This window comes from Eubalaena glacialis, chromosome 5 (assembly GCF_028564815.1).
Source record: "Eubalaena glacialis isolate mEubGla1 chromosome 5, mEubGla1.1.hap2.+ XY, whole genome shotgun sequence".
Taxonomy (NCBI): Eukaryota; Metazoa; Chordata; class Mammalia; order Artiodactyla; family Balaenidae; genus Eubalaena; species Eubalaena glacialis.
This window is the reverse complement of record NC_083720.1, coordinates 3,401,183-3,425,915: the sequence shown is the minus strand read 5'-3', so window position 1 is coordinate 3,425,915 and position 24,733 is coordinate 3,401,183. Positions and strand designations below refer to the sequence as shown.

At 57.5% G+C, this 24,733-nt stretch overlaps 1 protein-coding gene across 13 annotated transcripts in view; it reads left to right on the top strand.

Moving 5' to 3' along the window:
* The window catches only part of SH3TC1 (SH3 domain and tetratricopeptide repeats 1), a 50,659-nt gene extending 40,761 nt beyond the window's left edge, over nucleotides 1-9,898 (top strand). For 6 of the 13 annotated variants that reach the window (XM_061191919.1, XM_061191922.1, XM_061191918.1 and 3 more), the window contains 7 exons: nucleotides 1,477-1,657; nucleotides 2,775-2,925; nucleotides 3,329-3,436; nucleotides 4,158-4,307; nucleotides 4,977-5,127; nucleotides 5,924-6,120; nucleotides 9,540-9,898. In XM_061191919.1, the coding sequence (XP_061047902.1) occupies nucleotides 1,477-1,657; nucleotides 2,775-2,925; nucleotides 3,329-3,436; nucleotides 4,158-4,307; nucleotides 4,977-5,127; nucleotides 5,924-6,120; nucleotides 9,540-9,797 (1,196 nt within the window). In that variant the 3' untranslated portion in view covers nucleotides 9,798-9,898. Of the gene's footprint in view, nucleotides 1-1,476; nucleotides 1,658-2,774; nucleotides 2,926-3,229; nucleotides 3,306-3,328; nucleotides 3,437-4,157; nucleotides 4,308-4,976; nucleotides 5,128-5,923; nucleotides 6,121-9,539 lie in introns of those variants that run through there. The other 7 variants (XM_061191927.1, XM_061191926.1, XM_061191921.1 and 4 more) reach the window with 6 other exon arrangements.
* The last annotated feature ends 14,835 nt before the right edge of the window (nucleotides 9,899-24,733 follow it).

Genomic DNA, 24,733 nt, shown 5'->3' with positions numbered 1-24,733 from the left:
GGGGACCCAGAGGGTCATGTTGTTTGCTCCTCCCCCATATTGAACAGTGAGGAGACTAAGGGCTAGGGTGACACCCCAGGGTCACTCAGTGCTTGGTCTGGCTCCTTTTTTAGCCCCTTTCAGTAGTTTGTGTCTTTCTAGGATTTGTCCATTTCATCTTGGTTATCTAATTTGTTGGCATAAAATTGTGCATAGCATGCCCTTTATTTCTGTGAGATCGGTAGTAATGTCCCCTTTTTCACTCCTGGTCTTAGTCATTTTCATCTTCTTTCTTTTTTTTCTTGGTCAGTCCAGCTAAAGATTTGTCAATTTTGTTAATCTTTTCAAAGAACCGTCACTGGGTTTCATTGATTTTCTCTATCTTTCTATTCTCTATTATTTTATCATTTCCGCTTGAACTTTTATTTTTCCTTCCTTTTGCTTGCTTTGGGTCTAATTAACTTTTCTTTTTCTAGTTTCTTAAGGGGGAAGTTTAGGGTTTTGATTTGAAATTTTTCTTCTTTTTTTGACACAGGCATTTACAGTAATAAAGTCCCTCTAAGCACTGCTTTCTCTGCATCCCCTAAGTTGTGGTGTGCTGTGCTTTTATGCTCACTCATCTCAAATATCTTCTAGTTTCCTTCCTTGACCCACTGGTGATTGAGGAATATGCTGTTCATGTCTACAGATCTGTGAATTTCCCAAACTTCCTTCTGTTACTGATTTCTGATTTCATTCCATTGCACCTGGAGAACATGCTTCGCATGATTTCAATCCTTTTATGTTTACAGAGAATAGTTTTGTGATCCAGCCTCTGGTCCGTCCTGGAGAATGTTCGTGGGCACGTGAAGAACACGTGTTCAGCTGTTGCTGGGGGCATGTTCTGTGGTCTGTTAGGTCTGGTCGGTTCGCGGTGTCGTTCAAGTCTTCTCTTGGCTTGTTCATCCCCGGGTCATGTTTAATAGTGGAAGCTCCCAACGGTTCCCAACCCTCTGGTTTTAGGAGAGGCAAGTGTGGCTGAGGGCTTGGAGCCCGGCTTCATGAAGGAGCATCGGCTCTGGAATACCGGAGCTGGATTTGAATCCCTTCTCCACCGCATGCCGTGTGCTCCAGCTTTGAACTCAGCTTGCCCCTCTGCCACATGGGGGTGTCGGTGATCCCTGCCCTGTCCGCTCAGTGTGAGGGCAGCCCCTGTTTGGCTGGGAGGAGCTTTGTGAAGCAGAAACAGCATCCTGGTGCGGTGGGAGAGCCCGGCCAGGACGGCCCAGCCTTAGGGTTATAAAAGTGGTCGGTGCTGTACCTCGAGCCCCTGTGACGTGCCTGGCCTGGCCCTGTCTCGGGATGCTCGCCGGCTGTGTGACCTTGAGCAGGACACTCAGCCTGTCTGCATGTGCAATGACCCCAGCTCACAGAGGCGGGCACCCTGCAGGGGACTTTGACCCTGCAAACGTTGCTGTGATGCATGATGGGGGCCTTTTCCTTTTGTCTCCCGCCCAGGCCAGCTGCACGCCGTCCAGCGGCTGTGTCACTTCTACAGCACAGTCATGCCCAGTGAGGCCCAGTGCGTCGTCTACCACGAGTTCCAGCTTTCGCTGGCCCGCAGGGTGGCCGACAAGGTGCTGGAGGGGCAGCTCCTGGAGGCCATCAGCCAACTCTACCTGTCCCTGGGCACCGAGCGGTGAGGGCTGGCCCTGGGGGTGGGAAGGGTGGTGAGGATGCTGGACCACCGTCCTAGGACAGCCCCTCCTCAGGGGCCATTTCATCCCTTAGTGTCAGACGGGCTCTGAGCCAGCAGGCCTGGTCTCATCCCCAAGGGAGGCAGAGCATGTGTTTCTGGACCCTTCCTCCTGCTGTGGTGGATTCTGGAATCTGACCGCTGTCTGCCCTGAGTCTTTTCTCACCGGCCCAGCTCTGGACGAGGTAGTCTGGTCCTCGTCTGTCCCCTCAGATGTGAGGACAGCAGCCACGTGTGCCCAGAGGATTCTCATCCACTGGAGACAGCTGACTGTCCCACCTGCTTCCCTGGGACAGGATTTCAGAATCACATGTGAAGCCCACCCAGAGCATCCTGACCGGGGGTGGGTGACAAATGGCTGGACCACACAGCCTGCAGGCTGGCAGAGTCTCACAACACCCCATCCAGCGTGGGCGCTCCCCGAGAGCAGGGAAGGAGCCAGGTTCCCCAGGACTCAGGAGAGGTGCCAGTCTTGGCCTCTGCCCCTCATCCTCGGGCCTCGGTTTCACAGCAGGACCAATGGGCCAGCGACCTAGATCGATGCTCCACAAAGTGGGGACCCCGGATCAGCAACCTCCACCTTGCCGGGGCGCTGGTGGGAAATGCACATTCCCAGGCCTCACTCCAGACATCCTGAGTCAGCAGCTCTGGGAGCAGAGCCCTGCGATCTGTGTCTGAACAGCCCCCTGGGTGGTTCCGATGCTCCCTTGGTGTGAGAACCAGTAGCCTGGACGATCTCTAAATTTCTGCCCGGTGGCCACAGTCCCTGCTGCGTCTGGAAGTGACATGGGCCTGTGTTTGGGGAAGTGAGGCAGACAAACAGCACGCTTCTCCTGCCCCGTGGCTGCCTGTTTCCGTCCCAAGGGCCTCCTTCCTCTTTGCTGGACGAGTTGCTGTATGTTCATCCCGGATCTCCCAACAGCCTGGGAAGGGCAGGCTCTGTTCCGGCTCCTGACGTTCCAGGTCCACGGTCACCAGACAGCCCTGGGGAGAGCCCCGTCCACTCCCCGCGGGCGGCCGGCCTGGGAGACCTGCTCTGACCGCCCACATCTAATTCCAGGGCCTACAAGTCCGCGCTGGACTACACCAAGCGCAGTCTGGGGATATTCATCGACCTGCAGAGGAAAGAGAAGGAGGCATACGCCTGGCTGCAGGCGGGGAAGATCTACTACATCCTCCAGCAGCACGAGCTGGTGGATCTCTACATCCAGGTGCGAGGGCTCCGGGCGTGTGCGCGCGGTCACTCACCCACCCACCCACTCACCCCTAAGCCGCCGCGTGCCAGGTGCCCGCGCCACCCCCCGCCGCCCCAGACCTCCAGCATCTTCCGTAACCATCTGAGCTCTGGGGACAGAGGCTCCGGGGACAGTGCCCCCGACTGTGTCGGTACACAGCAAGTGCTCAATAAATGTGCAAATGTTGTGCCCACTGAGCTGACGCACAGGACTTGCTTCAGCAGCGCACGGCATTTCTCCTTAAAAAGCACATTTATCACAGAAGGTCCTTTTTTGACAGTTTCTCAAACATGACGTGATTTGCGACAAACTGAGAGACCCAAGAGCCTTATGGGTTTTTTCCTTTTTGGGCACCTGCTGTGTACCTCCCCTGGGCCAGGCAGGGGTTGACGACCCAGATCAGGAGCTGGCGGCTGGTGGAGGGTGCAGCCTCCTCTGCGAGCAGTGCCGCCTGGGGCCAGGGCTGCGACACAGAAAGGAGCCGGGGGTGAGCTCGGTCAGCCTGGGGTCACGGAGGCTGTTTGAATTGCAGGGCGGTGGTAGGGATATGGGGTATTCCTGCACCAGGACTCAAAGGTGCAAAGGCCCAGCGGTGCCCGGGAGTGCAGCAAGGTCTGGGCTGCGAGCCGCTGGGTGTGGCTGGACTGCGGACCAGGGCTGGTCCCCTCAGTCACTCAGCGTTTTTTTCTGAGCACCTACTATGCGCCAGGCACGTGCGAAGCCCTGGACGCAGCAGAGGAGCGACAGCCTCAGTCCTCTGGTGGGAGAGACAAGTGGACATGCGGTCTGGTGTCCCTAAGTGCTCGGGAGGGAAAATAGGGGGGCCCAAGGAGCCAGGATTTGGGAGCCCCAGGTGAAGCCGAGCAGAGGATGCTGTGGTCTGGGCATGGCCGGCGGGATTTGGAGGCTGGCTCTGAGCTCTGTCCCAAGTGCCTCCCCAGCCCACACGTGCCGGCTCCTGGGGCCTCAGCTGGAAAGGCCTCCTCCTGGGACACAGGGCTTAGATGACTGTCCTCATGCCAGCAGATGACGAGGGCCCCGCATGCACAGGGACTGAGGTGTATGAGGGGAAAGAACCCTCACTCCGTGTCGGTGTGACAGAGGGTCCCGGGTGGCCGGCAGGTGGCTGTGAGCTTCCCCCAGCGGGTCCGGCCACCTCTCCCTGCCGGGTCACTGGGGGTCCCATGAGAGTTACTGCATCCCCACAGGTGGCACAGAACGCGGCCCTGTACACAGGGGACCCCAAGCTGGGGCTGCAGCTCTTTGAGGCGGCTGGAGACATCTTCTTCAATGGGACCTGGGAGCGGGAGAAAGCCGTGTCCTTCTACCGGGTGAGCGGCTGCCGTGGGTCCAGGCAGGTGGGCCTCAGGGGGCATCCCTTCTGGAGGCAGGGTCCCCCACGCACATGTTTAGTTTCCCAGTGGTTTGGTCAGGGATGATCTTGGCCTCCATCCCCAGCCTGGGAGGGACAGAGCAAGGAAGGACCATTGTAGGACATGCATCCCAGTGATCCAAACAACCCTGGGATGCGAGGACTGTCCCCATTTTACAGATGAATAAACAGGCCCAGAGAGGCACAGGGGCGTGCCTAAGGACACACAGCACATCAGGGGGAGGACCCGGACCAAGGCCCAGGTCTGCATGTGCCTGCCAGGGAGGGCAGCTTCTCCCCGTCCGTCTGCCCAGCTCGTGCGTGTGGCTCAGCCCCAGGGGACAGATAAACGCGGCGTATTTAGAGCCTAGAGGGGTGTTGGACCTTCCTGGTCAGGCGCCCATCACCCAGGAGGGGCAGGGCTGGTCTGAGTGTGTGTGGTGTAGCTCGATGGGCAAGGCTCACACCCAGCTTGCTCATGGCCCAGTGACGCTGGGGGTGTCACACCACTCTGCGCTGACCTTTCCCGGGGGGGGGGGCAGAGCTGTGTAAAGCTCCAGTGGGTTAGTGGGGGCAGGACTGGGGCTCTGAGGAGGGTACCAGGCCTGGCTGGCTGCTGCGGGTGGAGGCCTGACCCGCCCGCCTGTGCTCGCAGGACCGGGCGCTGCCCCTGGCCGTGACCACGGGGAGCCAGGAGGCCGAGCTGCGGCTCTGCAACAAGCTGGCAGCGCTGCTGGCCGAGACGGAGGCGCCGCGGGAGGGCCTGGAGTTCGCCCACACGGCCCTGGCGCTCAGCGTCACCCTGGGTAAGCCCCACCCCGGGCCCAGGGCCTCCACCTCTGAGGTCTGAGCGCGGCCGCGGGTCTCCCAGGCTGCAGGCGCCTCTCCTGCGGGCCAGGCTGCTGAGACGGGCAGCAGCACTCCTGACGCTCCCGAACCTGCCAGGCGGGCCCACCCCGTGCCTTTCTGCCTGCTGTCCCCTCCCGTTGTCCCTTCCCCACTCGCCGCCAGCAGCCCCTGCTGGCTGGCCAAATCCCAGTCCCCTTTCCGGAGGCCGGTTCCTCCATGCCCGGCATCCCTCTGTCCCTAATGCGCTGATCCAGGCCGTCTGTCTTCCCCGAGACAGGGAGCCCAAGAGGGCTGGGCACACAGTAGGTGCTCAGCACGGGAGCCCTGGAAGGGGGAGGATCTTGGAGACAGCCTCGTGTGGTGACTCCCCGAGGACGGGGTAGGGGCCGCTGACTGTACAGCGGGAGGCCAAAGGTCGTGTTTGCAGGTTGACCGGAGCCCTGGCACCTGCAGGTGCACAGACGGCAGGACTTTGGGTTCTCCCGTCAAAACAGTAAGCAAAGCCCCCTGTCCAGGAGGGTCCGTGCAGGGTGAGAGCCAGGGCTTCCTGACGCATGACTTTGCCGCATCCCCGAGGCGGATGGGGAGCGGGCCTTATCAGGTCCCCTTTACAGATGGGAAGGGTGAGTCTGGGGCCAGGAAGGGGCTGGCTGGAGCTCGGAGACGGTGACGGCCCGTGTGCTCCTGGCTGGCCTGTGCCCCGCCGCCCTGAGCAGCCGTGTCCTCACTCGTGGCCCCTCCCTGCGTCCCCAGGGGACCGGCTGAACGAGCGCGTGGCCTACCATCGGCTGGCCGCCCTGCACCAGCAGCTGGGCCGCGGGGAGCTGGCTGAGCACTTCTACCTCAAGGCGCTCTCGCTCTGCACCTCGCCGCTGGAATTTGACGAGGAGACCCTGTACTACGTGAAGGTGTATCTGGTGCTCGGCGACATCATCTTCTACGACCTCAAGGTGGGCGGGCGCAGGCAGGGCTGGGAGGCTGGGGTGAGGGGGCCGTTGTGCACCCACACCGGGGAGGCCTGGGTCCAGGTCCTTCTCTGGTCCCAGTGGTCTCCCCGGAGCTCTGGGCTTCCTGTGAAGAGCAGGCGAGGCCAGCGGACACTCTCTGAGTTCCCCTGCGCATCAGGCCCCGCCCTCTAGAGCTCAGGGCCAGTGCAGAAAGCTGACGTGCGAACAGATGAGGCGGCCATTGGGGAAAGGACGAAATGGAGTGTAGTGGCGGCAGGGGGCTCCTGGAGGTGACTGCAAAGCTGAGTCTCGACAGTCAAGCAGGAATTAGCCACAAAATATTCGGGGAGGGGGAAAAAGACATTCCTGGGGCAGGGGAAGGGTCACCATTATTCCCAGACACCCACGTTGCAAAGTGCAACCCAAACCCTGGCATCTCCTCCAGGAAGCTTGCCAGTCTGTGCAGAGCTCTTCCTTCCTGGAATCCTCACATCACCTGGATGGGGGTAGAGACACTATTATCACCTCACTTCACAGAGAGGGAAACTGGGGCTCAAGGTGGGGTGCCACAGGTTTTACGGCAGGGATACCACTCAAGCACCCTGGCTGAGCCGCTGCCCTGTCAGAGCTGCAGGGCTGGGAGGAGAAGCGGACCGCTTTTCCATTTGTCTCTGAGCCCCGCAGTGGATGCAGACAAGGGCCTGGAAATGTCTCCTCTATTGTTCACCGCCACTCCCGGCACGGGCAGACACCCCCCATCACCCCCACTCTGGGTCTAGCGTAGCACCTGTGCAGCATCCCTGCTCTCTGTTGGTTGAGGGGTGAGGGTGCCCCAGCCCAGGGGCTGAGCTCTTCCCTTTCCCCTCCCCAACTAATGGCATCTAGGAGCTGGGGCGGCCCTGGAAGATCCCCCATTCCCTGCAGGTAACCCCCTGCCTAGGGCAGACCTGGCTGTGCACTGGTGACACATGGTGGTCAGAAGTGGTCACTTCAGCCTCCGCTGTGTCAGGGCCAGGCAGTGCTGGGGGGTCCCAAGGGCAGTGATGACCCCTGCAGCTGAGCCCCACCGGGGTCCAGATTCCATGTTGTCCAGGCTCTGTGCTGTCCGGGCTCCGTGCTGTCCAGACTCCATGCTGTCCAGACTCCGTGCTGTCCGGGCTCCGTGCTGTCCAGGATTTGTGTGGTTGCCTCTTCAAATGCTTTGCTGCGGGAGGAGCTGGTGACCCCACAGGACAGGGAGGAGACTGAGGCTAGGAGTGGGCAGCTAATTACGGCAGGATGGGGAGCAGCGCGCTGGGCCTTCAGCGCCTGGGACTCTGCAGCCCTGTGGCCCTGTGGGCCTGGGACTCTGAGGCTGACACCCTGGAACCCTGGGGCCCTGCGACCCTGCTCACTCTCTCCGCATCAGGGCCCCCCCTCCTGGACAGGGGGCCTGGTGGTGGAGCAGGACTGGGGCCAGCCTCTCCTGAGCCAACCTCTCTGTACGCCCAGAGCCCTCTGCCCCTGGACGGTCTGAGGATAGGGCCACATCGAGCACGGGCCACCCCAGGTTCTGCATGATCAGTTCTGTACCTCAGCAGGGAGCCGTGTGAGGTTCCTCAGCTCAAAACAAGAAGGGGAAACTGAGGCTGGGGAGGTGAACAGATTTGCCCAAGATGGGGAAGGGGGGTGAGCCAGGCCAGGGTCAGCTCCAGACCCCACGTGTCTGATCTAAGCCCAGGCGGAACGCTCGCTGGCCCCTGACACTGGGAGGGAGCCCTGGGGACGGGGGCTAATCTCTCCACGGTCACTCCGTACAGGAAGGAAAGCGCAGGGCTGCAGCTGAGGCCAGGTTCCCTTGGCCGGGCAGCTGGGGTCAGGGGGCAGAGAACTCCTCCGCTTCCCTCCAAATGGGCTTCCCAGGCTGCGCTACCGTCCACAGCCTCACCGTGATCGCCCTGCCAAGGCCATGCCTGCCTTTACCACGCTGAGGCCTTGGAATTCCCTCACCTCACATCCTTCTCCACGTGCCCAGCAGGGAAAGCGGCCCCCTCATGCTCTGCGTGTGACCCAGGGGCTCTCCTGCGTGAGACAGGGATGGGAAGGAGAAAGAGGGGCTAGACAGAGGCAGGACCATCTTTAGCCTGTGTGTGGTGGGTCATAGCTGAAAGAGCGAGGCTTGGACTAGGAAAGATTTGGGTGTGAATTCTGGGTCTGCCACCCGCTAGCTTCTACACACACATGTGCACACATGCACAGGAATGCATACCACCACCCTCAACCGCCCACTCTGGCCAATTCCTTCCATTATTTGGGATGTCTCCTCCTCCAGGAAGCCCTCCCATCCCACCCCAGGCTGAGTCAGGTGCTTCCCAGGCTCCCACAGCTTCCCTCTGTTTCAGTGCTGGTCAACCCTTGTGGTCCTGTAGTCCCAGAATCAGCCCTGTGGGCCGCCCCGCCCCTGCCATCCACACAGGGTCCTGTGCCTGGCCAGGGCCGGGGCTGGGACAGTGTCACTGAACTGCTACACACACCTGCTTTAATTGTCTTCTGGGTCCTTGCTCGGGGTGGGGGTGGGGGGCGGGCAGTGAGGGGCCAGGGCTTGGTGACTTTGGACTTTGTCCTCTGTCCTGGGCAGCCATTGTGAGCAGGGCGTGGCCGGGCTGGGTTTGGGTTTAGAGCAGTCCCTTGGGTGACCTCGGGTAGAGGACCTGGGGAGGCAGGGGTGGGAGACAGGAGTTGGCGGGGGTGGGGGAACATGCCAGCCTGGGGATGTTGGATTTGAGGCAAAGATGTGTCTGAAACGGGATCCCATGTCCTGGGGGGAGGCACGCCCCCTTGGAGTCGCAGGGGATTCTGAGATGACGCCCGTGAGCGGCTTTGCGCTGGGCCTGGCCCGGGAAAGGCCGTTCGTGCTGGCATCAGTGTGGACATGGGCTGGAGGAAGCCAAGCCATGGCCACCCTGGGCTGGGGTAGCCCTGCTGTGGGCTCTCAGAGCAGCTGGTCAGACCCCAGCTCAGCCCAAGGGGAAGCCACAGATGTCCCCCCAGGCCCCAGGGGTGAGCAGGGAAGAGGCTTCCAGGACAAGGGGACGCTGGGTGCTACGAGGTTCGAGGCCCTGGCTCCAGGAAGGGGGAGGACCAGTGGGTCTAGAGCGCAGGAGGGACCAGGGCCAGCGAGACCCCGGTCCAGGCCCCCGCAGACCTCCAGTCGCTCTCAGGCAGCCCCGGGAGAAGATGGGCGCCTCCTTGGGGGAAGCAGGCAGGGCCAGCCCAGAGGCACTGAAGCTGTGGCCCGTCTGGGGCGATGAAGCGTCCTGTTCCCCTGGAGCCCTGTCGTGGGCCCAGCCCTGGGCTTGGCGGGCACAGCCTTGGGGGAGACAGCTCCCCCAAAGCCCCCGGCGCGGAGCTGTCCCATCGGTTACATGCCGTCTCCCCTGCAGGACCCGCTCGACGCAGCTGGGTACTACCAGCTGGCGCTGGCAGCGGCCGTGGACCTGGGCGACAAGAAGGCACAGATGAAGATCTACACGCGCCTGGCTGCCATCTACCACAACTTCCTCCTGGACCGTGAGAAGTCCCTGTTCTTCTACCAGAAGGCTCGGACCTTTGCCACCGAGCTCAACGTCCGCCGGGGACACCTGGCCCCTGGGCGGTGCTGCGGGCGGGCGGCCTGGCTGGTCCCCGGGCCCCCGTCCTGAGCCGTGGCCTCCGTCTGTCCCAGTGTCTCAGGGGGCTCGCTTCCTGGGAAATGGGGGCACGAGGGCAGGGGTCAAATAGCAATAAATGTTTTTTGCAGAAACCTGGAGTCCTCAGGCTCCCCTCCCTGGGCTGCCTCCTGGTGAGTGTCTGGGGACTGGGTCCTGTCCCCAGGGGCCACCCTGCTGCTGCATCCCGTCCTCGGGTGTGAGTGGGCAGCACTGTGAGTCTAGCTGACCCAGGCCAGGTCCCCCCAGCCGGTCACTCACCGTGTGGCCTTGGGCAAGTCCTTCCCGCAACCCCCAGTTTCAGGTCGTGGGATTCCCTGGGCCTCTCCTCCCTTCCCTGGACCCTCACTGAATGTCCAGCACTGCGCTCTGTCTGCCTTTAATCCTCAAACCACCCTGTGAGGTCGGGACTGTTATATCTGTTTACAGTTGAAGAAACAGAGGCACAGAGAGGTTAGGTCTGTTGCCTGCAGTCACACAGCAGGTAGGTAGGGGCAGAGCTCCAGAGCCCAGCATAGTAACCACTGCACCACCCTGGCAGCCTGCCCCATGTGATATGTCCCATTAAGACCCAAGGGCGGGTACATGGTTCCATACCTCTCTACCCCAATTCTGTGTCCTGAAACTGATGGAGACAGGAGAAGGGGGTCCAAGTGCCCCCCACCTGGGTGTCCTCCTGCCCAGCCTGGCCAGTCCCACCTCCAGCCCCCAGTCGGCCCTCAGGACGCGTGGTGTCAGGGCCTCCAGCCCGACGTGGAGTCCACTGCTGAGTGTATTTAAAGGCTTACCTGGGCTATCTACCTCAGCCCTCCCCCGCCCTCTCTCTCCCCTTCCCTCCCAGCAATCCGCCAAGGACCAGGAATCTAGGCAGGGTTGAAATCAGCTCCCCGACTTCCAGACAGGGTGCCGGGTTCAGAGGCCGTGGGCATCCCCAGTGGCTCTTACCCACCCCACAGCACTATTCCAAGCTTCTCTCTCTCTCTTTTTTTTTTTCTTTTTTGGCTGTGTGGCATATGGGGTCTTCGTTCCCCGACCAGGGATGGAACCCATGCCCCTGCAGTGGAAGCTTGGATTCTTAACCACTGGACCACCAGGGAAGTCCCGAAGCTTCTCTTTTTGATGCGATGGAATGCACATAACATAAAATCAACCATTTAAAGTGAACAATTCAGTGGTACTTAGTGCATTTGCAATGTTGTGCAACCAGCACTCTGTCTAGTTCCAAAACATTTTCGTGTCCCCAAAGAAATCTCCTGGACCGTGAAGCAGTCATTGTACTTCCCATCCTCCCCATTAACAGAAAAAACGGAGCCTGGAGAGGGGCTCCCGAGTCAGGAGAGCCCTGGTTTGGTTTTGCGCCCAGGATGCAGAGCCTGGAAGGCCCGGGGGAGGAGGGCAGGGGGGATCCATCATCCTTCCTCTGGTCCTGGGGTCGGGGAGCCCCAGAGAGGCCCCGCCACGCTGCAGGCCCCTCCCAGGCCTCCCCCACGAGGGGGCAGCAGAGAGCTTTCCAGAACTGGCACCTCCTGGGGGAAGGAGCAGGTCCCAACAAACCTTCTATCTAACCTTGACCCCAGGCTGCCTTCTCTGTGGGCTGGGCGGGTTTGGAAGGTAGGAGGAGGCCAGCTGTAATTGGAAACACGGAGGCGTGATGGCCTGCGCTGGATGCAGCAGGAAGCCCCGTCACGATAACCCCGAGGACAGAGCTCTCTGAGGTCATGAGCCTGCAGCCTCGCCGCAGGGGGTGGGGACAGTGGCCGGGTCACTCCTGGCCCACCACGTGCCTCGGAACCCGTGCCTTCCCTGACCTTCCACAAGCTGTCGTGCCCCTGCCCCTCCCGCCTGGGGTCCCGGCTCCCCACCCCAGGCCCCCCTGGGGGCTCTGGCCTCCTGGGACCCCTTGCTCTCGGGCGGCAGACCTGGAGGTCCAGGCGAGGCTCGGCTGTCCAACATCTGGGTTCAAATCCCAGCTCCCCACTTAGAGGTTGTGGGGTTTGGGGTGAGAAAGTTTCTTTCTCTGAGCCCCAGTTTGGTCGCAGCTAAAGCGAGGCTGATAATCCCTGCATCTGGGTTGAAGTGAGGATTCGAGAAGCAGAGGGCTCAGCGCAGTGCCAGATCCAGGGCCAATAGTGGCCTGTTTCCTATTAATGGTGCCTATTGCTACAGGAAGAGCTCCAGCAACCGCAGGCTACAGAAACCTGAACCAAAGTTTGAGTCACTCTGATCAAGTCGCTTAGCCTCTCAGACCCTCAGTCTCTTCTGTATCTGTAACCAAAAACAAACCCTACCTCCAGGTTCTGAGCATGAAGAGAAGCTGTGTGCCAGCCCCCCGTTTGTGGCCAAGGCGAGGAGCAGGCGGCTGGAGGCCAGTGCTCGGCTGGCTTGAGCCCCAGGCCAACTGGGCTGCAGTCCTTCTCTGTTCCTTTGGTGGCCGGGGCCCCGGGCAGCAAGGCCCCAACCTCCTCTTTCAGCAGAGTAGGCGTGAGATGGGAGTGCATCTGGCACACAGTAGGCACACAGCCCAGAAGCCCTGCTGCCCCAGTTTTAGAAACAGTGTCTCCACTGGGTCCATCCAGTCACCTTCTCACTTAGGTTCACTGCACACTTACTGTGTACATGCTCAGCAACGACCGCGGGCCAGGCACAGGGCTGAGCCACGTGCGGAAGCGGGGACAAGTGGCCCCTCCTGGAGGAGTCCCTGGGGCTGGGGATAAAACTCGTGCTCCTTGTGGGGGGGGTCCCTGAAGACTCTCCCAACCACTTTCCCAAACAGAGAAGGAAAGCAACCTGCCCAGGGTCACACAGCGCCCCTCCTGACTGCGAGGCCCTGAAGCTCCCTGCCAGCACGCTGTCTCCACCCTTGGAGAACCAAGTCCAGGTTGGCCCCTAGCTTTGGATGAGGAAACTGAGGCTCAGAGAGGGAGAGTGACCATCTCAAGTATGCGCAGCATCTATCATCTTCATCATCATGGCGGAGCCACAGCAACCCATCGCCTCCAAATAACGGACGGGTGGGAGCTGCAAGGAGGTGGGTGTGTCTCGGCATGAAGCTGAATTCTCCGGCCGAGTTCTCAAGAGAAGGGAAAGCTCACCTCAGGGAGAAGGGAGCTCTCCATCAGCAGAGGGGTTCAAGCAGGCCACGGAAGGTCTTCCTCCTGAACGGAGGAGAGGTGGGTCTAGGCAGCTCTGAGAGTCTTCAGGGGATGTAAGATGCCCCTCGGACTAGGGTCTGCACCATCCGTGATCCCACCGCATTTTGGGGGAGCTTGAGAGCAGTCCGCTTGTGCTTCCTTGGGTGCCCAGCGCCTGGTTGGGGAGGGACTGTCAGTCACAGGCTGTGTAGGTAGTGGGACCTGTCGGCAGCCAGGTGGGGATCTGTTTGTGCAAGGTCAAGTCGAGGCCCTACCTCCCTCCAACCTGCTGTGACCTGGAGCACCCAGCAGAAGGCGCCCTTCATGTGCCCTTCACATGCCAATGTGCCTTGAGCCTCATTTTTCTCATCTGTAAAGGGAGTATGTTCCTCATCAGACTGTTAACAAGATCAGCAACAGCATAAACACCTAGCATTTTCTCCCGGGTTTAAGGTCACCGGGGTTGATGTGAAAATATGAATGAAGACAATGATGTGCTTTCACCCAGAGGGAAGGCAGAATTCCATCTTTTTTTTTTTTTTGGCTGTGCCACATGGCATGTGGGATCTTAGTTCCCTGACCAGGGATGGAACCTGTGCCCCCTGCATTGGGAGCGCAGAGTCTTAACCGCTGGACTGCCAGGGAAGTCCCAAGGCAGAATTCTAAAAGGGCCAGTATAATCTGAGTGAAACCGTGAATGTGATGGAAGTTCACTCCCATAATTAGGTAATGTATGTGCAAAGGTGAAGACTTTGCCGATGTAATTAAGGTCTCTAATCAGTTGACTTTGAGTCACTCAAACAGGAGTTACCCTGGGTGAGCCTGACCTAATCAGGTGAGCCCTTTAGAAGAGGGTCCAGCCTTCCCTGCAGGCAGAGATTTGAAGCTGCAGAAATTCTCCTACAGGTTTGAAGAAGCAAACAGCCATGGAATGAAATTCCTATAGAGGGGGCAACATGGCAAGGAGCTGAGTGGTCCCCAGCTGGCAGCCCTAGAGGGTATGGGGACCTCTGCCCTGTGACCACAGGGAACTGAATTTTGCCAACGACCACGTGGCTTTGAAGGGGCCCCCGATTCTCAGATGGGGTCACAGCCCAGCTGACACCTTGAATACAATCTGCTGAGACCCTGAGCAGAGATCTCTGCCGACTCCTGACCACAGAAAGTGTGAGATAATAAATGGATGTGTTTTTAGCCACTGCGTTTGTGATTATTTATTATGGAGCACAGATCACAAATATCAAGGCCAAGCCCCAGGTGCCCCTGCAGCCTGGAGCCCCACCTTGAAGGACCCACGTCCAGCAGCACGCCTGGCTGGCCTCCCCGCAGACCTCCATCCTCATCCTCCCACAACCACCTGCCCATGCTCTCCAGGCTCTACAAGTCCATGTGTGAGGCCTTGAAGTTCAGCTCTTGCACCAGGAGTAAAGGCGGGGGCGGGGGGCCCGGGTGTCAGGACCCCAGGCTCTCAGCCACCCTCCAGCACAGCTGCAGCCTGGGCTTCAGGGCCTCCCTCATGGAGCAGAGAGCAATCTTCTGGGGTGGGCCTGGATCCGTGGGCATGAGGGGCTCTGAGGGGCATCCCTCTCCCCCAGGCGCAGTCGCTTCTGGCTCAAGCATGACCCTTGCTTGCCCAGGGCTATGCTCAGCAGGCCAGCCCTCTCCCCAAGCCAGAACCAAAATTTCACAATCTCTGTGGCTTCGGGCTGGGTTTGCCCTGTGTCCCAGGGAGGGGGAATGCAGGGTAGGGGCGCCTCCAGGAAACGGGGGCCGTCCCTCCGGGAACACACAGACGGGGCGGGCTCCACGTCTCTGACGGCTCCGGGTGCCCCATCCGCAGGGTGAGGAGACCTCTCCAGGGACCTATCAATCTGGGGAGGCCGTGAGGCTAGGGGAGGGCGGGGCTGGGATTCCAGAGAAGTCAGAGGGAGGGAGAAACAGCTCTTACAACACTGGTATCTCAGGCCCCGGCAGGCTCGCCCCTGGGGAAGGGCAGCGGGAGTGGCAGGTCCCCTCACCAGGACTGGGCCAGGCCCAGGATCAGGCCCCCTTCTGCCCTCCACCCCGTGGGGCAGCCCCTGCCTGCATCCAGCACCCCGCCGTGAGCCGGCTGCTACCCAGGCGGCCGGGCAGCCTCCTTGAGGCCAGCAGGGAGGACCCCGCAGAGCGCGGTCACGGCTGCACACCGCAGGCTTCGCTGTCCAGCAGGAGTGGACACGCCTGTTCCCGACATGGCCTGGACCCTGGAGCCCAGTGGGAGGATGGGCGGGCCTGGACGCCTGCTTTCCTGGACATGGCCAGAGGGCCCCGCCTGGGACGGGGTGGCCGAGATGGAGGGGCCCCTGGGGACAGCCCTCTGTGTGCGGATGGGTCCTGGCAGGAAGGAGGGCAGGGCCTCCGTGAGCTCAGCTGCTTACCTCGTGACCTTTCACAGGCCTTGAGGTCTCACCCCGGTCCCCAGCCGACAGAGCAAAGGAAGACCCCCAGAGCCACCGCAGCGGGCGCAGGAAACGCATTGCGTGTTCTTTCACCCAACCCGCGATAAATCCTCTCAGCAAATAAGAAGCAGACCCCCTCGACCTGAGAACGGTTTTCTACCATATTTAGTGGCGCCTAAGACGTGTTCCCCGTAAGTTCAAGGATGAGGCCAGGTAGCCTCCGCCACCACTTCTAGTCACTATCGCTTTGAAGGTCCCAGAAAACGCAGCAAACCAAGGAAAAAGAAATAGGTTCAAAGGTTGTTAAAGAAGAAACAAATGGCCGTTATTCACCAATGATAATTGTTTACACAGGAAACCCCAAACGAGTCTCAGACAGCTTTTAGGATTATTATGAAGCCAAGTTTCCTGGGAAAAGAGTGAACAAAAGTCAATTTCGTTCTTACAGACCAGCAACCATGAGTTAGGAAATGCCATTTGGAAAATCATACAGTTCAGAATCCTTGCCCTATAAGATCCAATGGTTTATTACAAAGTTACTTCATGGATACAGGGTAGTATTGGGACAGGGATAAAGAAATAACTATGGAAAAAATCAAAAGCCTAGAATTGAACCACCCAGCATGTGGACACGGTATAAAGTGTGCAGATCTTCAGGGAGAAGTTAGATATTTTAGTTACCACCTAGGGACACTGTGTTGCCCACCTATGAAATGGTATCCCTACCTCACAGCCTCCTCAAATACCCATTCCTGTCAGATTAAAAACCAAAATATGGAAAGAAGAAATGATGTGAACTTCTTAAAAAAAAAAAAAAAAGAATATTTTCATGAGCCAGGGTAAGGAAGAATGTCTCCAGCAAGACATAAATAGCACAAGAGGAAAAGATTGATGTTTGTTTACCATTAAAGTTGTAAACCACTGTGCATGAAAAGACATCTCAGAAAAAAAAAAATAAAACAAGCCACAAGCTTGGAGAAGATGTTTGCAATGCATGTATCCAGAGCAGTGGTAACAATCTGTGTGTGTGTGTGTGTGTGTGTGTGTGTGTGTGCGCTATGTGTAATGCACATATATGTATATGCACACGTATATAATACATAATAATATATAACTATATACACATGTAACTGTATATAAAGATAGATAATCTCAAAACATCATATATAACCAAACACACACACACACACACACACACACACACACACAGAGTCATTTTACATAAAGGGACAAAAATAGAAGCAGACAAATTATGGAAGCAGAAAGCAAATTGGCCAATAGCATTTGCAAAGCCTCAACCAGCAGTCCTGACAATGAGCTCCAACCAGTGAGATGCCAGCGCGGGAAGCACTGGTGAGGTCACGGACAGGGTGCTGTCCATACACTGCTGCTGAGATTAGGACAGGCATAGCCACTTCCAAGAGCAATATGGCACCTTCATATACAGCAAACCTCACACAGGCCCCAGGGGCGCATAGGATTGCACAGAAGCGCCTTCATGATGGTAAATGTGGCAGAAGGTAACGGACACAGTTCTTCCCTCCCCTCAAGAGATGGAGTCTCCTTCCCTCCCACTGAATCCTGATTGGTCAGGGGAGTGGCTTTGGCCAGTGGGCATTAGCACGTGGGATGCAAGCAGAGGCTTGAAAAGCGCTGTGCACGGGGGCTTGGCTGCAATGACTCTTTCACGCGAGAAAGCTGAGCCTCCTGCAGAACAAAAGGCCACAAGGAGGAGGACCCAGGTACCCTCATTGATCGCTATCCCCGTGAGCAGGGCCATCCCAGATCACGCAGCTGCCAGCTGGCCACTGGGGCATGAGAGAGCTCAGCGGCCATCAGCCAGGCCAGCCCAGTCAGAGCTGCTCAGTGGCTCAGGGACACCTGAGTTACATGAAAGGGTCATTGTATAGACCCACTAAGTGTTGAGATGGCTTGTTACATCGCATCTGTCAGCAAAAGTTGACAGATACAATGAAGAACTGAAGACTTCATCAACATCCCACGGGAGAATTAAGTGCGTCCTGATCTGTGCAGTGAAATGCCATCCAGCAGTGAAAGTGAAGGAATTAGGGCCATTCTTAGATGAATCTCATAACTATTGATTAAATGAGAAGAACAAATTACACACGCTGTATGCAGTCTGACACCACCGATACGAGGTTTGTTATCTTGAAACACTGGTTCAGGTGGTGCAAATCCTCCCATCCCGGCCAGTCTCCGGGGTTATGTCCTGCAGTCCAGAGCCTGTCCCTGCCCCGACGGCACCCCTCTCGCCCCCTCTCTCTGCCCCAACTTGACTCGGCAGCACTTGACGTGGAGTGGGCTTTGTTTTTAATCCCAGAAGGGCTTGGCTTGGACGGTTCAGAGCAAAGGCTAAAGGGATGAAAAACAGTTTTACAATTATGAGCCTAGATTAACAGATGGGAAAAGGTGCCACAAAAAGCAGTTTCCTACTAAATTTGGATTAGGGCACCACAGACCTATCAGAATGACCAAAATCCAGAACACTGACCACAGCAAATGCTGCTGGGAACGCAAAATGGTGCGGCCACACTGGAAGGCAGTGGGGCAGTTTCTTGCAAAACTAAACATACTCTTATGTTTGGTAATTGCAATCATTGTTGCTTTTGTTGTGGTCATCCGTGTACAATGCTTGGTGTCAGTCTATTTATCTCTTGTAAAAATAAAATACAGTGTGTGTGTGTGAAAAAAAAAAAAACTAAACATACTCTTAAAAACAGGAATAATCAATTCATAGCGATTATCCTTAGGGGGTGGGGGACAGTTAGTGACTGAAAGGGGCTCAAGGAAACTTCTGGGGTGCTGGTATTGTTAGGTGTTTTGATCAGGTTGCTGATTATACGAATGTGTTTGTGAAAATTCATCAAACTGCCTTGCTTACAATGGGTACATTTTTATGTATGAATGTTACAATTCATAATAACTAAAATGTAAAAAAAAAAAGTAAACGTTAGACTTTTTAAACACAGATCCCCAGTGTTTAAAAAAATACGAAACATACTCTTACTATTTGCTCCAGGTATATGGCTAAGTGACAGAAGCCAATCTGAAAAGGCTACGGACTGTATGATTCCAACTATAGGACATCTGGAAAAGGCAAAAACTGTAGAAACAGTAAAAAGTCCAGTGGTTGCCCAGGGTGGTGGGGGGAAGGATGAAGAGGCGGCACATAGGGAGTTTTTAGGGCAATAAAACTACTCTGTGTGATTCTGTGAGGATGGACACATGTCCTTATACATTTGTCCAAACCTATGGAGAGCACAACACCGAGAGTGAACTCCGACGTAAGCTGTGGCCTTTGGATGGTGACGATGTATCAATGTAGCTCATTGACAGTGACAAAGGTACCACCCTGGTGGGGATGCTGACGGTGGGGAGGCTGATGGTGGGGAGGAGGTATATGGGGACTCTCTGTGCCTTCCCCTCAATCTTTCCGTGAACCTAAAACTGCCCTTAAAAATAAAGTCTTTTTTAAAAAAATGGGTAAAGGGTCCACTGAAGGCAGGCGGTGCGGTGGAGGTGCTGGGAATCAGAAGAGGGTGACAGTTCCGAGGGACGCCCCACGCCCTGCCCTCTGGAAACTGAAACCCATCAAGCTCTCTTAGGGGAACTGGAGCAGGGGGGAGAGAGGAAGGTGGTCCAAGGTGGCTCCTCGTGGTGCAGCAGCCGTGGCTGGGGTGATAGCCAGTCAGAGGGCCCCGGACCCCAGTTTGGGGGCAAGGACGTGCTAAGAGGCCCCCTGAGGGGTGTGAATGGAGTTGGGGGGCTCATGTCGGGAGACCAGGGCAGGACCGTGGCCGCCAGCAGTGTGACATCCAGGACTGGGGAGGGGGGTGGGTCTCCTCGGCAGCTGAGGTCCTCCCTGACGGCAGAGTCATCTAATAGCCCCCGAGAACTGAGGGGAAGGGGGAGATGCCTCTCCAGGTGGCCGAGTTCAGATCCTAAGGCTGCCCCGTTTAAAGCCGAGAGTAACACAGTCACGGGAATGGAGCGGGCATGGTCACTGCCCTGAGTTTCTCGTTAATTGGTTCAAGGTGGGGACCCGGCATCAGAATTGGTTAAAGCTGGGACTTCCCTGGCGATCCTGGTTCAGACTCTGCGCTTCCACTGCAGGGGACCCAGGTTCGATCCCTGGTTGGGGAACTAAGATCCCGCATGTCACGCACTGTGCAGCCAAAAAAAAAAAAAAATTGGTTAAAGCTCCCTGATGACTCCGAGGGCAGCCTGAGTGAGAACCTTGATCTTTTCAGCCGCTCAGGGCCATGACTCCCACGTAGTGGGCTCAGAAGCATGAGGTCTGCCCTCCTCATATCCATACCTGCCAGCTTTTCCAGGGCCCACAGGTGACTTGGGAGTGCTCCAAGCATTGGTTCAAAGCAAGCCCTTCTCCTCTGCAGGCTTCCAGTAAAGGGTGGGCCCTTCTGGAAAAATGCAGGGGGCGGGGCAGGGGCACAAGGGAAACACACCAGGTGCACACAGGGATCTGGACTGGGGGCCAGTCCTTCCTTTTAACTTTTCACTCATTTACTCAGGTATAAGAACCTATTAGTTTCCTGTGGCAGCTGTAACAAATGCCCACAAACTGGGTGGGTTAGAACAACAGAATTGTATGCTCTCAGTTCTGGAGGCCAGACGTTTGAAATCCAGGGTCAGCAGGGCCCCCCTCCAAAGGCTCTGGGGCAGAAGCACTCCTTGCCTGTTCCAGCACCGCTGGCTGCTGGCATTCCTTGGCTTGTGGCCGCATCACGCCAGCCTTCAAGGGCAGCATCTTCAAATGACCCTGCTCCATTTCACATCACCATCTGTCTACCTCCCTCCCATAAGGACACTTGTGAATGCATGCAGGGTCACCCAGATAAGCCAAGAGAATCCCCCATCTCAGGGTCCTTAATGTAACCACATTTGCCATGTAAGGTCACAGAGTCCAAGGTTAGGGAGTGAGCATTTTAGAGGGCACCATCCTGCTGCCCACAGCCATCTAAGGCAACTCAAACCCTATAGATGGACTTACAGAGCCAGGTGAAGGAGATGGGGATGCGGGTGCAGTTTTCAACAGTCTGTGTGCACCCCCCTGCCAAGCGCCAGAGGGAAGTGGGCAGGGGCGGTGGTCCCCTCCACACCAGCAGCCTGGGACAGGCAGTCTGAGTGCCCCAGAGCGAGGGAAAGGGGGTGGCCTGGAGCCTGGGAACGCAGATCCTGTGTGGGCACCACTGGCTCTGCAGGAACACAGGCAGGGGCTAGCGGGTTCCTCCAGGAAAGTGCAAGCCCTCCAGCTGCTGTGTGTGAGTCCCTTCTGTCCTTGAGGGCTGCTTTGTGCTGGGTCTGGGGTCTGGATTCTGAGATCTGGGTTTCTTTTCCTTTGAGAGATGTGTGTGTGTGTGTGTGTGTGTGTGTGAGAGAGAGAGAGAGAGAGAGACAGTGGTGGGGGGAAGGAGGAAGGAGAGGAATTAGGAGGAGGGAGAGAATGCAGCCGAACGGTGTTCCCACTCAGGTCTGCCCGGCTCCATTGCCTTCCTTGAGGGCACTGACCTTGTCTCTAATTCAGGAAGCAGCAACCCCGAGAAATGCTTGCCCACGTGGACAGACAGACCTCAGAATGGAGCTGTCAGGGGCATCTGGCACTTTTGACAATCGCACCGGGCATATGAGGGACCATGTGGGACCTGTCCAAGGCATAGCCCAGAGCTCAGAGCTACCTACACCTGTGATCAACTTAATCCCCTTGGAGTCTTGGTTTCCTCATCTGTAAAATGGGGGTAATGATGTCGATTTCAGGGGTTACTGCAAGGATCATGTGAGGGTGTGTTTGTAAAGTATAAACCCTCAATAAATGGCACTGTTCTTATCTTTTTCTGGGAAGAGCATGTCAGGGATGACCCACATGCACTGGGCCATAATCCACCCATCACACCTCCTTTGCATATGCGTGCTCCCTCCTCTGCCCAGTGGGCTCCTACTCACCCTTCAGGACCCACTATGAATGGCCCCTTCCGTAAAGCCTTTCCCGGCCGCAGGGCTTCCTCGCCAGGACCCCACTTTGCTCTCTACACCTCACTGTGCAGCACTCTTCACACTAGACTGTCACCGCTTGCTTGCCCGCCCGGGTCCTGCTCACTATGGGGCCTGGGGTGGGTCCATCCACCGTCTGTGCCACGCCCAGCACTGGGCTGGCTCCCAGGAGGCTTAGCACAGGAAGGCACGGGCGTGAGACCTCCTGACTGAAGGCGGGTCCGGGAGGAGTAAGCCTCCCGTGAAGATGGTCAGGAAGCGGACAGAAGTCTCCCCAGGGGTTGGGGTTAGAGGGAGCCTCTCAGCCTCCCTGGGACACGGCAGCAGGTTTGCCTTGCGTGGCTGAGAAAGGGCTTTGAACCCACGTGGAGGGAGACTCGGAGAATTTCTGCACAGAACAGAATGTTCTTTTCTCAGAACTCCCTTAAGCGCCTCTTTGCCAGGCCATATTTTTCACCATGAGTTATTGTCATATATATTTTCCCACCGAAGGACGGGCCAGGCAGATCGTTGTTGGATTTCCTGCTGCAGAGACTTTGCCAGGCTACTTCTGTGAATTGCGTGTTTGACAAATGCACGTGTGGGAATTTCTGTTCTGAACTACAGCACATGTCCTGGGTGGATGGTTGGAGCCGTGGCTTTTTCAGGATGAAGCACCTGCAGGGACCGTATGACCGCAGCCCCTTCTGGAAGCTGAGGCCCAGGGAGGCGACGTGGGTTGGGAAGGACAGAACCCAGACCCAGCCTGTGGTTCCCAGCTCCCCCCCGACCTGCACCCTGGGTGGCGTGTCCTGGTGACCCTGGGGTGGTCAGCACATGGGGGTGGGCTTACCCTTATGGGAAGTGGGCTGGAGCTGGAGCCTGGATGGTGTCCAGTAGGGGCTGTGAATGTCACAGATCTCCCCTCATCACCTGTGTCAGTTTCAATGCTTTGCTTGTCTCCTTAATGGTTTATTTATTTAACTGTTGCATGAGGGCCCTTGGCCTACAGCTGGGGGAATAAAATGGCACTGCGATTCAGGGTAAAAAATTCATGGCAAGTATTATTTGCCTATTGGTCAGGCTTAAAATGTAGCTATAATCTCAAGGAGGCTGGGAAGGCCCTGAGAACAGGTAGTGGGTTGAATAGCATCTCCCAAACTCAGGTCCACACGGAACCTCAGAATGTGACCTTGTTTGGAACTCGGGTTTTTGCAGGTGTAATTAGTTAAGGACCTGGAGATGAGATCATCCTGCATGATGCAGATGGGCCCTACATCCAAAGACCAGTCCTTATAAGAGATAGAAGAGGTGGTGACAGACGTGGAGGTTGGGGTGATGTGGCTACAGCCCAGGAACTTCTGGAGCCACCAGGAGCTGGAAGAGGCAGGAAGGATCCTCCCCTGGAGCCTTAGGAGGGAGCGGCCCTGCCAGGACCTTGATTTAGACTGCTGGCCTCCAGAACTGCGAAAGCAAACGAGTTCTAAGCCCCCAGTTCGTGATAGTTTGTCTTGGCAGACAGTGAGGGCGATAGCTGTGTCCAGTCTACCTGGACTCTCGGGGCCGGTAAGCCCCGCCCTGGCTTCAGTAGCCGAGAAGCCATAGGCGGCGAACGGGGGGAAGGTAACCGCCCGCCATCCTGACAGCAGGAGAGATGGCGGAGCTGGTCCTGCACCCACCTCGGTGGTCCCCGCACGTCTGCTTCCTGGCCTCCTCAGCAAGGGAGGTATCAGAGTCAAAGCAGTGGTCCTGGAGCAGAAATAACTTTGGGTAACTTTCATATTGTTATCATGCTTTTTAAGAGGTGCTTATGGCTTTACATGTTGGACTGCGGTGCCCTCACCAGGTAGGGGCACGAGGGGCCCCTAGGGCTGGTCGCCACCTGCTTCTTGACCTGGTGGGGTGGTACGGGAGTGTTGTCTGTGAAAATCCGTCCAGCTGTCCACCTAGGCCCTGTGCCCTTGGCCGCAGCGCGACGCTGCACTTCAGTGAGAAGACGTAAAATTGCTTCCAACTTCCCTGCAACTCACACGCTCCTCCTTGTCAAACATGGGCCCCTCCCTCTTCTGAGCCTCGGTTTAAACACCAGCCACACGGGAAGAGAAACTACGGCCCCAAGCCCCAGGGTGTGGGAGACCAGAAGTCTGAACTCCAGGTTCAGCGAGTCGTGATTGGAACTTGGGGGGGTGTTTGTCGACTGCCTCTCGTGGGCGCCCCCAAGCTCCGACAGCCTCTGACTCAAGGCCCAGCCTCCTCTACTCCCATGGGGGCTCTTTCAGTCCAGGGACATCCAGCCCGGTGTCCCCTGCACAGAATCACAACCTCCTGCAGCTGGCAGGACCCGGGGAGGGCACTCTGGCCTAACCTCAGGTTGGAGAGACACCTGCCAGCTGTGGGCCGGGGGACCAGCCACCCCCCTCTTGGACCCCGGGTTCTCATCTATAAAATGGCGATGGGAGAAGGGATGAACACGTTTCAGAGTGACAGGAAGCGGGCGGGCTCCAAACAGTGTACCTGAGAGACCTGGGTCCCATCAGTGAGGTGAGGGGTTCACGGAGCCCCTGCCGGGTGGGTGCTGGGTCTGCGGTCCTCTTGGAGCCGCTGGGAGGAACGATGCAGCACACGCTGGGGGTAAAGGCAGATGCTCCTTCCTCTCGCCATCAGATGAGGCAGACAGAAAGCAGGAAGTGCGCGCAGAGAAGGGGCTGGAAATCCCACTTGGGGACTGGGGAGGGTTCCACAAAGGGGAAGCACTCAGGGGCCTGACTCTGTGTGACAGCCAATGTCTCCGGCTCTCAGTGTTGTCTGTGCGTCCCCAGGATGCCGTGTGTGGATGGGTGAGTGGGCGTGAGGCAGCAGCAGGTAGAGGGGCGTCCAGGGCAATTCCAGGAAGAGCCACGCCAGGGCCAGGGCAAGGCCTGCAGGGTGTGGCCGAGGGCAGGGCTGCAGGGAGGGCCCAGCAAGCAGCCGCCAGGTGGGAGGGTTTTGAGGTGAGCAGCTGCCGGCCAGACCCCAGGCGTCATCCCCGAGCACAGGCGGCTGTCCGGCCTTCCGTACTGGACACCCTCCCCGTCACCTTCCGAGGACACTCCTCGGGCAGCAGGAACTGGGCTGCAGGGGTACTGCGCGCAGCAAATATTCTTTTAGAGATAAGACTCCAGGATGGCAAAGGTGCACCAAGACGGGCCCTCCTGCTGGAGGAGGGATGAACCAGTAGAACCTTTCTAGAAAGTAAGTTGGCTCTCCGTGCCAAGTCTTAAGGGAGTTTATATCCGTGACCCTGTGACGACTCCTACAGGACTCCACCCCAAAGACACCATCACGATGCCCGCAAACATTCACGCCCAGGACG